At 41.4% G+C, this 13,803-nt stretch overlaps 1 protein-coding gene across 21 annotated transcripts in view; it reads left to right on the top strand.

Moving 5' to 3' along the window:
- PANK1 (pantothenate kinase 1) overlaps positions 1-2,456 on the top strand; it is a 46,898-nt gene extending 44,442 nt beyond the window's left edge. For all 21 annotated transcript variants that reach the window (XM_086752193.1, XM_086752178.1, XM_086752177.1 and 18 more), the window contains 2 exons: positions 128-253; positions 853-2,456. In XM_086752193.1, coding sequence (XP_086608319.1) covers positions 128-253; positions 853-912 — 186 coding nt within the window. In that variant the 3' untranslated portion in view covers positions 913-2,456. The remainder of the gene's footprint in view (positions 1-127; positions 254-852) is intronic.
- Positions 2,457-13,803: the final 11,347 nt, after the last annotated feature.

The following is a 13,803-nucleotide window of genomic DNA, read 5'->3' as shown; positions in this document are numbered from 1 at the left end:
GTCTGGAGAACTTAAATGTAACCCAGAATTCCCACTTAACTTTATAGTGGAAGCAGAAGTACATGTTGAATGAGGCAAATAATGTAGCTGAATATAATTTTTGCTGGTCTGCTTTTCAATTTTACAGAACATTGACAAGGTGGTATTTGTTGGCAACTTCCTCAGAATTAATATGATTTCTATGAAGGTGCTAGCATATGCTATGGATTATTGGTCCAAGGGACAGCTGAAAGCTCTGTTTTTGGAACATGAGGTAAGGAGATACATGCTGAACTTAATTTTACTTATAAGTACAAAAATCTTGTGGGTCTTGGGAGAATTTCAGTGCCATTTCTTTGAAGTGAATGCACAAACTACGTTCTGCATAAATATAATTTAATTAAATTCATTTGAAAATACTCCTTATTAACTCCCTGGCTTTATCATTAATCTTGTGGTATTTGTTGCTAAACATTGCAAATCTCTTATTTTTACTTTCTAACCTTAGTACCAACAATGTTCTTTTGCGTGGTCCGGTATATAAACAGGATAATTTTGAAGTGACTGTGAGATCGATGTGTTTGTAATGGAAACCGCCCTGTCTCAGTACAGCATCATTGTAGTTGTCCAATAATTCTGTCTTTTATGATGATTTTGGAGAACTGTGTAAGATATCTGCTGGTATAAGGCCCTTTCTTGGACCTAATAAAAGATCATATTAAATCATAATTCAGATACAGCAAATACTTGGCACAGCAGAGCTGATCTTGTAAGAAAGGTCCTTTAATTGCCTTAACAGAACCAAAGACTTTACATGCTTATGTCTTGTTTCAGACTTTGATTTGTTTTGTTCTGCTTTTGCCTTGTTTAAAGGGTTATTTTGGAGCTGTTGGGGCTCTTTTAGAATTGCTTAAAATGACAGATGATCAGTGATGAAGCTATCTGAAGAGATTCCTACTGCAGATGCTGCTGGATAAGAATGAAAGCCACTACGAGGATGGAGATGAAGCCATTATGGTAGTTCTACCTGCTGGATTTGTAAATAATTTAAAATCCTTTTAGCTGATCTTTAACTCCTGGGTTTTGAGCTTATACTTCAGAATTCATACTGGGGAAATAACAAGGTTTTTTTTTTTTTCTTTACACTGTATTTTTTAGGGGGAAAATGTGCAAAGTGGCCAAACGTACAGATTTTATGGATTTATTTTAAGAAGTGGATACTGTTTAATGTAGGACCTGTAATATGAGGCATCTGCTTTTCTTCTGGGGTGTACTGATTAGTGTGGTAATTTTAACTTCATTTATTAATCACTCTAGGAGATTTTTTTTAATCTTATTTTTCATGACGTTTCATGATTTGTTCTTGGTTTCAAATGAAACTACAAAGCTGATGCATTTTACTGTGAAAACTAGTAGTTGATTTTTTTTTTTTGCATTTCCTTTCCTCGTTAGATGAGACACTTTATTTAACATGCAAACCCCCCACAAATAAATTTATAAGCTTTTTGTGACTATGTGGATTTCTTGGCAGGACTGCAAGAAAACTTGGCAGGGGGTTTAAGATTGTAGTTTTTCAGTAGTCATGACTTGCAACAGGAACAGACTGCTAAATCGTTTTGCAGGACTAATTCTCCTCGTATTAAAAATTTTAAATGATGCAAACTAAAATTTTAGTTATTGGCTTGACACTAAAATGAAATCCTATTTCAGTTGAAAATCTCTCATCTATATGAAGAGTTCTGTAATACAGATGTTATTTATATGGTACATACTTGGTGTTAGATGACAAAGGGAGGAGATTATTTTTGTTTATTGGAAGGCTTTTCTCTCATCTGCAACTTTAAACTTGGATCTTAAGCTAAAACAACAGATAACTGCATTATTCAAAGTCCGGATTCTAAAATTAGAAAAATACTGACTAATGTATTTTCTGGATTTAAGCTAATCATAGAATCATAGAATGGTTAGGGTTGGAAGGGACCTTCAAAGGTCATCTAGTCCAACCCCCCTGCAAGGGACATCTAATGTTAACTTTTCCTCCAGGACACATAAGATTTGAGTGTTTATTCCAATACGATATTTTCTACCTTTTTTTTTCTTTGTGAACCTCTCTAGATTCTTTATTTCCAATTGAATTGAGACCCCTTTGAAATCTATGTACTTAGATTGCTGCGTAGCATGTATAAACTTGCTTTTCTTAGACACTATGAGGGCTCACTACTCAGAGGCTGAAAACCAGTCCATAAATTTTGTCTTGCAAAATTGTATGTGATGTCACATAATGTAAAGAGCTCATCAGAGGGACAGTATAAAATTCAGACATATGTATTATCCAATATATTTTTGGAAAGGGGTTTATTTCACTTTTTAAATAGTTGTTAATTCCGTATCTCCCAAATGTTGAAATAAATTCATGTTAACTGAAGTGTTAACTTGTCTGATGGAAATAAAGACCACTACTGTTTTGACAGTTTTAATGTATCTGGAATTCATTTTTTGAAATCAATTATGTGAAATACATAACACTGTTTTGTCACACATATGACTAGTTATTTCTGTGATAATTCTTTCGATTCTTGACTTTTTTACTGTTTGTTATATTGCTTTGGTCTTTGAAGCTTTTTGCCTGCTTGAAGTTGACTTTCATAAACTGTGAACTACAACACGAGTCAACTATCATGTTTCAGTTGATACTTCTTGTAATATTGAGCTTGAGATAAGTGGGGATAGTTCTTCTCAGTGCCTCCATTTTTTCATGAACAAAATTAAGCTTTCATTAAGCTTATTTCCTAAGTTTTGTGTGGAACTAAAGATTGGTTTGTTTGTTGGTTGTTTTTAATTAAAGGAAGACGTCAGAATATTAAGGGGTAACTGCACTTCTTATGGTAAACAGTAGAGGGAAGCATAACATCGACAAAATGAATGTGCTTTGCTTAAGCGGGGGAGCTGGGGGCAATTTGTGGGGTTGGTTTGTTTCACAGAGAGATATCACCTTTTCTCCCTGCTCAGTTTTTGAAGGGAATTGAACATGGGAATATCTATCACTTAGGTGCTCTTGCATTCATAGTTATGTGAAGGAAGAATATAATGTTAAGTAAACAAATATGAAATAGCACTTCTTTTAAAATTAAAATCCTTTAGCTCTCAAAAAAAAAAATTGAAACTCTAGCGTCATTCAGGAAGATGTGTGGACCATGCAGGATGCACAGATTGAGGCTGTGTGGTTGAAGAAGGATAGCACAATTCTGGTAGCTGTAAGATTCCAGGGACTGTCAGGTAAGTTGATCACAACAGTTCTAAGAGAAACATAAAGTAAAACTTTTAACTTCAGAATGCTGATTTGAAATTTTAAATGCTTCATAGGTAAGTTTCCATAGTTCAAAGACTGGTAAAAAAATGCTCTGAGGTATGTACTACCCAAATCAGTACATTTGGTTGGGAAAAATATTAGCAAACTAAATTAATAGGATAGGGAGTTATGAGAAGTCACTAAGTAGAAGAAATTAGAGCAGTCTAGTGTAAGAGGAAAATTATATTGTACGTTAAATTCTTCCTTTCCTGAGGGAGAAAAGTCTACTGCAAGAGTATTTCTTTGTTACTTTGAAATCTACAGTTGACTTTTTTTTTTCTCTCCTTCTCCACTAGCATCATGTGAATCTGCTAGTACTGTAATTTGCTGGTTTGCGTGCCTTTACTGATTCCAACTTTTGGTTTCCCTCCATGTATTGCCTCCATAATTAGGGTAACAGACAAATGACAGTATGGTTGATTTCTAGCACTGTTCTAATATCTTTGCCATAGGGGAGCACTTCGGGGCTATTCTAAGAGCATCACTATGAATTTTTTCTGGTTGTGTTTTATATCCTGTTGCTCTCTGTCATCAACTGATGGGAGGATTTGCCCCACTTCCTTCTCCAGAGGTACCTAAAAGATCTGAAAACAGTTCAAAAGTCTTAAATCAGCTACACAGATGAATCCAAGAACTTTTACTTTTCTATAACTGGTACAAACTGGAATTTTGCACATGCGAAGCTCTGTTGCGCCACTATGGAAAGGTGGCATTGAGAAGCAAGAAATGCCCAGGTCCTTGGATCTTTTTCTTTTGAGAATGGTGCAGGTAAAGGAGCAGACTTGCCTGAGGAAGATGAGTGAGTTTGCAGATAGTTTCGTATGTATTCAATGTACTTGTTCTGGTATAAATTGATGAGATCTCTTTAACAAGCTAGGCTGTGTTAATCTAGCTTCTCTTTCTGAAACATGTTCAGGTAATTATTAAGGTAAGTTGGAGCAGAATGAGTGGGATTCCTGGCTTTCAGTTGTGATGGCTTGTGCCAAGTCCTGCTTCTTTTGGACTCCAACATTTGTTCTTGTTGAAACACGTACCACTCCCTTCATTCTCTCCTCCTTGCTGAGAAACCCAAATTTTTAACCATTTTGACAAAATGTCCAATTATGTTCTGAGGGAGAAGGGTCTATGTTTTAAAGGAAAGGGTTTTTTTACTAAAATACTGGGGAAAAGTTGCTAATACTGGCTAAAAGTGAGAGGCGACTAGGGTAGACTAATGACTTGATCAGATTTGATAGAGAAGACGAGCATGGGGTACATGGGGGCAGTACAAGGATCTGCCTTCTAGGACGAGTGGGGTGTTTGCAGTGCATTCCAACCTCAGCAAAGCTGTCCTGGTGTTTCACTGTTACCAGTGCTTATGTTCCCGTTAGATTGTCACAAAATACTTGCAAGTGATTTTTGGCAGGACACAGCAGAATTTTAGAGATGGGGAAACCATATGGGGTTGAACTGGTGACAAAATAAACATGCATGATTGTTTCCAGTCGGATGAGTTCTTCTACTGGGATCTGTTTTTAAAGTACAAGGTGTCTTCTGAATTTGGGACTAAATGTAATACAGGCTATGAAAAAGACTACAGTCTGTTTTGTGTCTTGCTACCTTTCAGTACCTGGGAGGCAGAGGAAATCTGATCTCTAGGATATCCTGGAAAATAAATGTTTGTTTAAACCTAAAAAAAACTGAACCCAGTTTCTGATTCTTCAAGTATTAGTGGTGCTGATTGGAAGTTACTAGTTGCATGATTATTAATGTATTAGGAGAAAAAAAGAGATGTAGAGACTGCAGTAGAGTCTATTCTTCAAACCTCCCCCCATAGCTTCCTCCCCAAAAAATTCCAGCAAGATAAAAATTGTGATTCTAATTGTAAAAGTTAGGAGAACCTGTCTGCTGCCTTGGGAATTGAGATTCACCTCATGCAAGAGGAGGTACTGGCACTTAGAGAGATGGAAGAGAAATGAGTAAGAAAAGCTTCCCACAAGAGGGGAAGCTACTGAGCCTGGGAAAGGGAGGTGGCAGCATCATCTTTAGAGGGGTTTGGGGGTGAGATGGACATGGTGGGAAGGGCACTGCAGGGTAAGCCACAAACTAGTTCTTTGTTCGTGCAACCAGGAGGAGATGGGTGGCAGAGGTGGGGAAGTCAGGTTGTTTGACAGAATGGCAGGCAGCAAGTTGTCCTAATTGGGAGGTGAAGGAAAGCTGTAGCTGGGTGATTGTGAGCTAAAGCAGTTAATTGTTATTAGTTGGGTTGAGCGCCCGTGTGTAAAGCACCCAGCGACCTGTGCCGAAGCTTTAGTTCTCTGTCTAGGTGCAGATGTGCTCTCTAGGGCAGGCAATAGCCTGGTCTCAAACATTGCTTGTCTCAGTACGTGAGACACACAGTAGGGGATGTACTGGCCTCCGAATGGGTTTTTACATTAAAACCAGTTGCATCATATTGGCAGAAGCACAGCTCTTTTCTGCTGGCCTTCAGCAATTTGCTGTTGTGTGCAGCTGTGCAAAGCAGCTGGTTGCAGGAAGGGGTCAGCAGCCTCCTGCAGCTTCGCCCAAGGTAAATCCTGAGCTGCTTACAAATGGCAGGGTGGTGCAGGCAGCTGAGACCCCAGAGCAGAGTGATCTGGGCCTGCGTGTTTTGGTTCTGAACACTGTAGATGTAACTATGAAGCACCAAGCTAAAGGTATGATTTAAGGCAATGAGAGGGCGAAGAGCCTGAAATGGCGTCATATACTTAAAACGGCAACGTGTCACTCCCTGTTCTTTTGTGGGTTTGCTTTTTTTTGTTGTGATCATCGGGGTGCTTCCAGCTTCAGAAGTGTCTTTCCAAGTTTACAACCTCACTGTTTTCCAGCTTTTTGGATGGATGACCCATCCATCTCTCTGCAAACTTAAAAGTTTGAGCAAATCTGAATATAGTGTCTAGTACAGAGAAGTTAACCTTTAACAAAAGCTGTGATGTACCAAAGCAGCCGTGGCAATGCGTGTACAGAGCCGAGTTTGCCCCTGTAGCTGAGACCTCTGTTCATGCTCACCTGTGAGGAGGTGGTTTTGGCTAAATATGTTACCACTTTCTCACATAATACATTAGAATTTTTTTTTTTAACAAGTGGCGTACTTCTTAAAAAAAATATTTTGTGAGAGAAACTTTCGCTTGTGAAGGAATACATATTCTCTGCTGCCTTGAAAGCATTGAGAAAAAAATGCTTAGAGCAAGACAGAGTCTTGTTAACAACAGCCATTTGTTTGATAATGCATAAGATTGCTGCAATGGAGACATCAGTGCTTCAAGCAGCTGGATGGCATGGCCGCTGGTATGTTGAGACTTGGTTGCGTTTTTTATTGCTGCTGTTTGGGGATTTTTTTGGAGGGGATTTTTTTTTATGTTCATATGTGTTAGCCAGTTGCACAAAATAAAATTGCTGGTCTCAGCTTTTAGAAGCCGAGTTCCTAATGCTAGGCTGTGTGGAAGTGGGGATGTGTGTGCTAGTAAGGATGAGGACGTTAATGCCTCAAGCCCATAGGAAAAATGTGCTGATCACAATGTTCTTTCCTGGAAGCTTTTATAACAGTTGCATCAGTTTGGAGACTGCAATCAAAGTATTCTTGTGTAAATCAGTAAATCATTACCAACTGGCAGATGTAATACTGTGTGGAGATAGTAGCATTTTTACCTACTCTGCTGAATCTGCCACTTCTCTCCTTCCCTTGGCATTACCCCATCAATAACCCAATTGTCAGTGGACCCTTAGCGTGCAACTGAGGCAGCGCAGTAAATGTGGTCTTTGAACATCTGGTCTGTGAAATGCAGTAGCACAATGCGGGCAAGGCAAATGAAGCTCTGAGAAGGTTGCATAGGCTTCACCTGGAGATTGAAATGAAAGATTATTATTTGAATTGATTTGAACAGTGAGAACACTATCTTGTATTTGAAAATTATTTTCACTCTTTATATTTTTAAAAACTAATTGTAAAATAATGCATATTAATTCAAAAACTAAATAAACAAAGCTTCCATTTTTGAAGCTGGCTGGCTAAATGAGTTACAAAATGCTGAATGTACTTTAAAAAAAATTTGAGTTCCTTTTAGCAGAATTGTTTTGTTTTTTTGAGCAACCTCACCCCTAGTGTTATTTGAATAAGTAAACAAATACATGCTGTTCCTATGTCCGAAGCATGGAGCATGCTGTTACCCAGCTAGCATTTAGCATATTGCACTTGGCTACAAAAGGCTGTGCACAAAAAAAATCCAGAAATATTTACAAGATAAGCCAAAAACACTCCTAATTTTCTCAGTGTTTCAGTCATTTCTTTTTTTAGCTTAGAAAGTATGTTATCTTTCCCCTTCAAATACAGGAGGTTTGAAGTCTTTGGTGCAGCAGATTTGCCTGTGAAGTGTGGCAGCTCCCTGTGCATCACTGGTTTGCCATCTCTTTGAAGGGGGAAAAGCAGTGGAAGGGAAACTAAAGCTGCTTTCTGATGATGGCTGCAGACTGACCCATAACCTATCTCACACTACAGCTGCACTTTTATAGGTAGGACAGAAAATATTGAGGAACTGAACTTTTGTAAGAGTCTTCTCTCCCCTTCACCCCTTGTTCTCATCACATACGAAACTGCATAAAAAGAAAAATTAAGCAGAAGAAAAGAGGCACTAAGCCCTGCAAATGAATTCACCTTTTATTCATGGGAAGAATCATCAAGATCAGCTTAGCTTTTTGTCAGGAAAACTTCTTTCTTCAATTTCTGATATTTTTCTCCATTATCAGGAACTTGATTTTTAACCTGCCATACAAACTCTCTCTCTGTTCTGACTCTTACCTGAAAGGGATAGAAAATCTTCTTTGTCAGATTTCCACAAACATCTGCTTCACAGCATTATGGAAATGTTTTTTAAAGTTTCACTTTACACACATTACTATAAAGTCCTCAGATACCAACCCTGGAATTGTAAGTGCCTTTATCAGCATAGAAGCAAAGGAGCTGTTACTAATACCACTCTGTGGAGTCCACTGACTGCTGCTATGAAGACACTATAGAAGTCTGAGTTTTGTATATATGGAGGTTGTTAGACTTGGTAATTGAAATCTCCTTGTTAACAAGAGTAAGTGAAGAACTGGCTTTTCCTCTCCTAACCTATTTGCCTTGCAGTCCTGTTGGAGGAAAGGGTGATTTAGTGCGTTCCCTTTCAGTCCCTGACCTTTCCACCTACTCTGCTGTGATGGTGTGTGACTGGCAACTCAGTGATGGGAACTTCCGGCTGAATAGACAAACATCAAAGAACTGCTTTTAAGAACAAACAAGCAAAACATCTTAAGTAAAATATTACTCAGGCTTGAATCAGAAATCTATCAATGAAGAAACTAGTTTCTGTCACCAGTCATAAAATCAGCAGCATTAGTCTTAGGGTAATTAAATGGTAGATAATACCATTATCTCTCTAGTAGCTTACATTTCATGCCTTGAGCAGGTGAGATTAGGCTTCAAGCCTTTATGCAGACATGTGTTCATCACCCAGGAATAGTGAAGGATGCCTCTGCCCATGCCTACCTGAAAGCACTCTTGTGTGCGTGCATGGACCCACGAAAGCTGGCAGTCCCTTAGGCTTTGCAGGCCCGTGGCTGAGTCCGCAGGCCCGTGGCTGAGTCCCCAGACCCCGTACAGCTTCTGTGTGGTTTGACAGCAGGAGAGCTGGTGAGGAGGTGAGTGGGTTGGTTTGTGCTGGCCTGCTAGCCCTCGAAGGGATGATGCCTCAAACCTCCTCCTACCAAACGGTAGCAGCGGCACGAAGAAGGGTCAGATGCTGATGCCAGTTTTCCCACCGGTTGGCACCACCAGCCCGATTTCAGCCTTGCCCCTCCTGAGGCCGGTGTGGTACCTGTGCAGGCGAGCAGCCACAAGCCAGCCTTCACTTGTGCGCCTCTGCCCACCTCAGGGCCCCCGCCGCTCCCCAGGGAAGTCGGTCTCGGAAATGTACTTCTCTTGCGTTTCAAGGGGCTGTTGAATTCCCACACTAAAAATACCTCGCTGAGAACCCGTGAGGTGCCTTGCGTAGCCACTGCTGTGTGGCCAGAGGGAACCGAACCCTGGCAGTGGCAAAATGGTGGTGGTTTGTCTGGCTTGTGGCTGATACCGAAATGCAAGGCTGCAGAGAATCAACGTCATAGTTACCGAAATATCTTGCTACACAGAGCAGATAGTTTCTGATGTACTTTCAGCTGGCTCTGGCTTAGGTCTCTGTCCACACACGCTTAACTCAGAGAGGAAAAAAAGCAAACAAATGGGAGGGGGAAAAAAAAACCCTCTTACACATGCACACAGTTTAAAAAAAAAATTATCTGAGAGGTTTTGTGTTGCATAAGTGCCCCTGGAACTAATCTGGTACCTCTCCAAATAAAACAGAAGTCTTTGATGCTTGTAACTTTCTCTCTGGGTGGAATGACAACAGTTTCTGTGTTTGTTAACTCTGTAAATGTTTCCTGTAGATATTATCAATGTGCATATTTTATTTAAAGGAGTGTATTAAAGTTTAAAGCAGAGAAGCTCTTCCCCCATCCTGTGAACACAACAAATACAACAATTCGGTAGTAAAAACTGAATGGAAAGTAATCCTGGCTGTCAAGCTGTGCGTTTTACAGGTGAGCTGGAGGGAAAAAATGTCCGGAGGCACAGCAAACCCTGGGACAGGTGAGGAGCATTCCCCGAAAGCCCTGGCAGTCAGCGAGTGCCAGCCGGAGCTGTGTCTGAGGTACAGCCAGTCCTCACCAAGTGACTGGTTTTCTGTGTTGTGGAAGTGTGGAGAAGCGGTGGTGGCTCACCATTTTCTTTTACTTGGTGTCATGTGCTGGTTTGAGGAATAGGATGTTACTGGCCATATTTGGTGTCAGATTCCTGTATGGATTATTTCAGCCCAAGCCTCAGGTCCACAGTTAAGTGCATGTGGAAGAGAGACTGGAATGGCTGTGCCAAGGCTTGCTTCCAAGTACAACTAATTCAAATTTATTAGTCCCATGCTGTGAAAAAATTCCAACATGTAATTAAGTTTTTCTTCTGATGTGAAATTAAATTTAGACATTTTGAAATTTCCTTTTTTCCACAAAAAAAAAACCTGCTAGTAGGAAGCCCAGCATGCTGCCAAAAGAAAGGCATTTGACGGATAAGAATTTTTTTTAAAAAAACCTCCTGGCTTTATACAGCCAACTGTTTGTTAGAACCATGTTTCCATAGGACACTTGTTTTGATGAATCTGTGCTTTCAAGTGAAATTGTTGCACTGGAAAATTCTGGCTATCTGGAGTCTGATCTTTGTAAAATATGTGCATCAAAATATGTCCAGAAAGCTTACTGTATGTGCTTGGACCAAGGATTTCAATGACAGACCAGAAGGAACACCCCAGATAAACAGCAGCAAGGCAAGAGATTTGAAATGTGGAAGCTTGCAATCTCTAAGAGGAGATGAACCATCCTCCTGTTCGACTAATATTGAGCATTGGTCTGCCTATACTTAGTTTATATCAAGAAAGAGAGGATATTTCTGCCAAAATTTCTAGAGATTCTGGATGGCGATATGCTAATTTAGGCAAGATGGGTTGCAAGACATACCTGCATCTAGTTCTTGGTGTCATTAGTAACAAGGCTGTTAGATGTGATGCCTTATGACGGTCTTATGTTCCAGGAATTGCTAATGTCCACGTAAAAAGTGGTGAGGCCATGAAAGAACAATTGCACATCCTCTTTTTGCTAATCCAGGTTCCGTATATGACATACAGCCACATATTTTGATGAATTCATTGCAGTTTTTTGATCTTCTGCTGAAGCCCTTTGTGTCAGTAAGCAACAGAGCTTGACTTCACCTTCAGAAAGGAGCCTCTACTTGCAAGCGGTAAGCAAGGACTTTACCTTCTCACCCTTGGGTCAGCAAGATTTGGACTGTAGGTGCAGAGGGGGAACTGAGGGAACCATGGGGACTACAGTTTGTCCAGCCTGTGATGTCTGTGACTTAATTTCCAGAGATGTCAGGGAAGCTGTATCCTCTTGACTATAGGATGCCAAAGGCTGTATATCCAAATGTTAGTGACCAGATCTGTGGCTCTGAGCATGCCATTACAATATGAACCTGTACTGTTGGCTGGCTGCATCAGGGAGATGGAAGAAGAGGGCAGAGGAAGGAGAGTGGTGGACTTCTCGATTTACCACACATAATTGCATATAAAGATTCAACTAAACAACAAACTTTACGAACATACATGCATAAGAGGGCCATTCATCAACTGTACTATGGCACTTAACCATTATCTGAACTGTAAAAGCATTTATCTTACCCTTTAAATTCTATAGTGTTAGAGTTTCTAAATATTTTTGTGGTTTGGAAAGTGTAAAAGAATGTGGAGGTATTCTTGTTTGCATTGGGACCAAACCAAAACAACCCTATTCCTGGATGTGTTGTCTTTGCCTGGTCAGGCACTCCAGGTGAGGGAATGTGCACCTTTGATGTCGTGATAACAGCAGGTCTAGAGGGGCAGCATGCGTAGTCCTGCAACCCTGGAGGGACTGAGGGCGTTACAGGTGAGTTATATTGCGTTCCTTGTCAAACTGCTGGAGGGAGCAGTGCAATGGCTCCTTTATCCAGTGTCAGCAGTTGAAACTTGCATGAGAAAAATCTGTTCTAGCAGTGACAAGAGGAAGCCTGTTGTGAATGCCTAAAACATGAATGTAACCCAACCCCTTGTATTTCTATGATCGTTAGCATGTTGTGCCAGAGAGCCAAATGAAGCCATGCGTATTGTTTTGGTGATGTCTAGTTTGTGATACTTCAGTGCTGAAAATGAATTTATATAAAACAGCACAAAACTGTGTTTTAAAGTTGTTATAGAGCCAAGGCCAGGTCAGCAGAGTATGAGCGTTGTTACTGCCTCTCTGTGAATTCCTGGTGTGCAGAATACATGATGTGGTACTGTGGTGCTCTGACCATGTCCTTTCCACACCACAGAGAGGAAAGCATTACCTGTTGTTGACCCAGACATCAAAATGTCAGCAGCCAACACAGATAACCACGGTTGTGTTCCCATGGCTGATGGGGAGTTGTCATAGAGACACTGCCAACCAGACTTGCGGAGGAAGTTGGCTGCCATGCTGAGACCTCCAGTCTCCAGTGGTAGCTTAATGCACAGGCCATCTTGTTCAGAGCTGTCTGTTAATTTGACACTGCTACGCGGTACAAATGAAACCTCTTGCAATTACGTTAGCAAGGAAAACCTTTCAAGGTGAAGCACAGTTTAATTCAGGTAAGGTTAAAAATCTTTCCAAAATAGTAGAAAACTGTAAAAAAGAGGGGGCAAAAAAAAAATAAATAGAAAGTCACCAAGAAGGTAAGAGCTGCCCTTTTTTCTTGCTCAGGAGCAAGTTTTTGTTACCCGGGGATTTTCAAGGAAACTTGTAGACCCGTTTCTCCTGGACACCTCGTGCCACTGTCTTGTAGAGTAGCTCTGTCACCTGTAAAGGGGAGTCTCTCCCAATTAATAATCTGCTTTGAAGCGGCCGTGCTTACCCAAATCCTGTGTACCTCCTTACGCTGAAGGATTTTGAACTCACCCTGGAAGAGTGGTGTAGCAAAGGCCTCTCAGCCACCCTCTCCTCTGGCTCTGCTCGTGCCCTCCTGGGAGCTTTGCACTTGCTCTTGATAGCGGCGTCGAAAGGTCCTGGGTGAAAGATAGGAGCCAGGCAGCCCTTGTCTGGCGGCAGTGTTCAGGAAGGGTAAGAAAAGGTCCCTTTTTATCTTTGTTCTCATGGAAAGTGTCACAGGATGTTTAATGTCCCTTCTGAGCAAAGACCTGCTGTTTTCCAGATCTTGTCTGAAAACCCATGCAGTATTCAGCAGGCCACTTAGTTTATCTTCCTTGGATAAACAAAAGACTGCTGGAATTTGAAATTTGTTCCAAGAGTCTAGGGTCCACAGCCTGCTGAAATCTCAGCGTCCTTCCCCGGCCTGGGCTTTTGAACTGAGACTAAAAATTTGAAGACTAGCAACAGCAGCACGACTCCTGAGGGTGCACAGGGCACGCAAGGCGGGCATGTGTGACAGAGGGCCATCCGTGTGTGCAAGTTCGGGCATTATTTCCTCTCCTGAGCTTTTGGAACAGTTTAAAAATACCTTCTGAAATGCTTGAGAGCACTGATCCAGAAATCCCAGAACAGGCTTTGCCTTGATGGGGGAAAAAAAGAAAAACAACACAAACCCAAACCTCTTAATGCGATGAAAGTCCCCGTGGCACCGCCGAGACGCCCTTTTCACCTTGGTGAAGGTACCAGCGGGGGCGATTCCCGGTCCCTCTGACGGAGCCGAGCGGCGGTAAGGGGGAGCGCCCCGAGCAGCCCCCGCGTCCGGCTGTCGGGGGGCGGCAGGAGGAGGGGACCAGCTGCCGCGGCCGGTGTCCGTCTGCTCGCCAACCCCGAGCTGGGCGACCAAGGCGGCCGGGGGCGCACCC

The sequence above is a fragment of the Chlamydotis macqueenii genome, chromosome 7 (genome assembly GCF_036417535.1).
Source record: "Chlamydotis macqueenii isolate bChlMac1 chromosome 7, bChlMac1.mat, whole genome shotgun sequence".
Classification (NCBI taxonomy): Eukaryota; Metazoa; Chordata; class Aves; order Otidiformes; family Otididae; genus Chlamydotis; species Chlamydotis macqueenii.
This window is presented reverse-complemented; position numbering and strand designations above follow the sequence as displayed.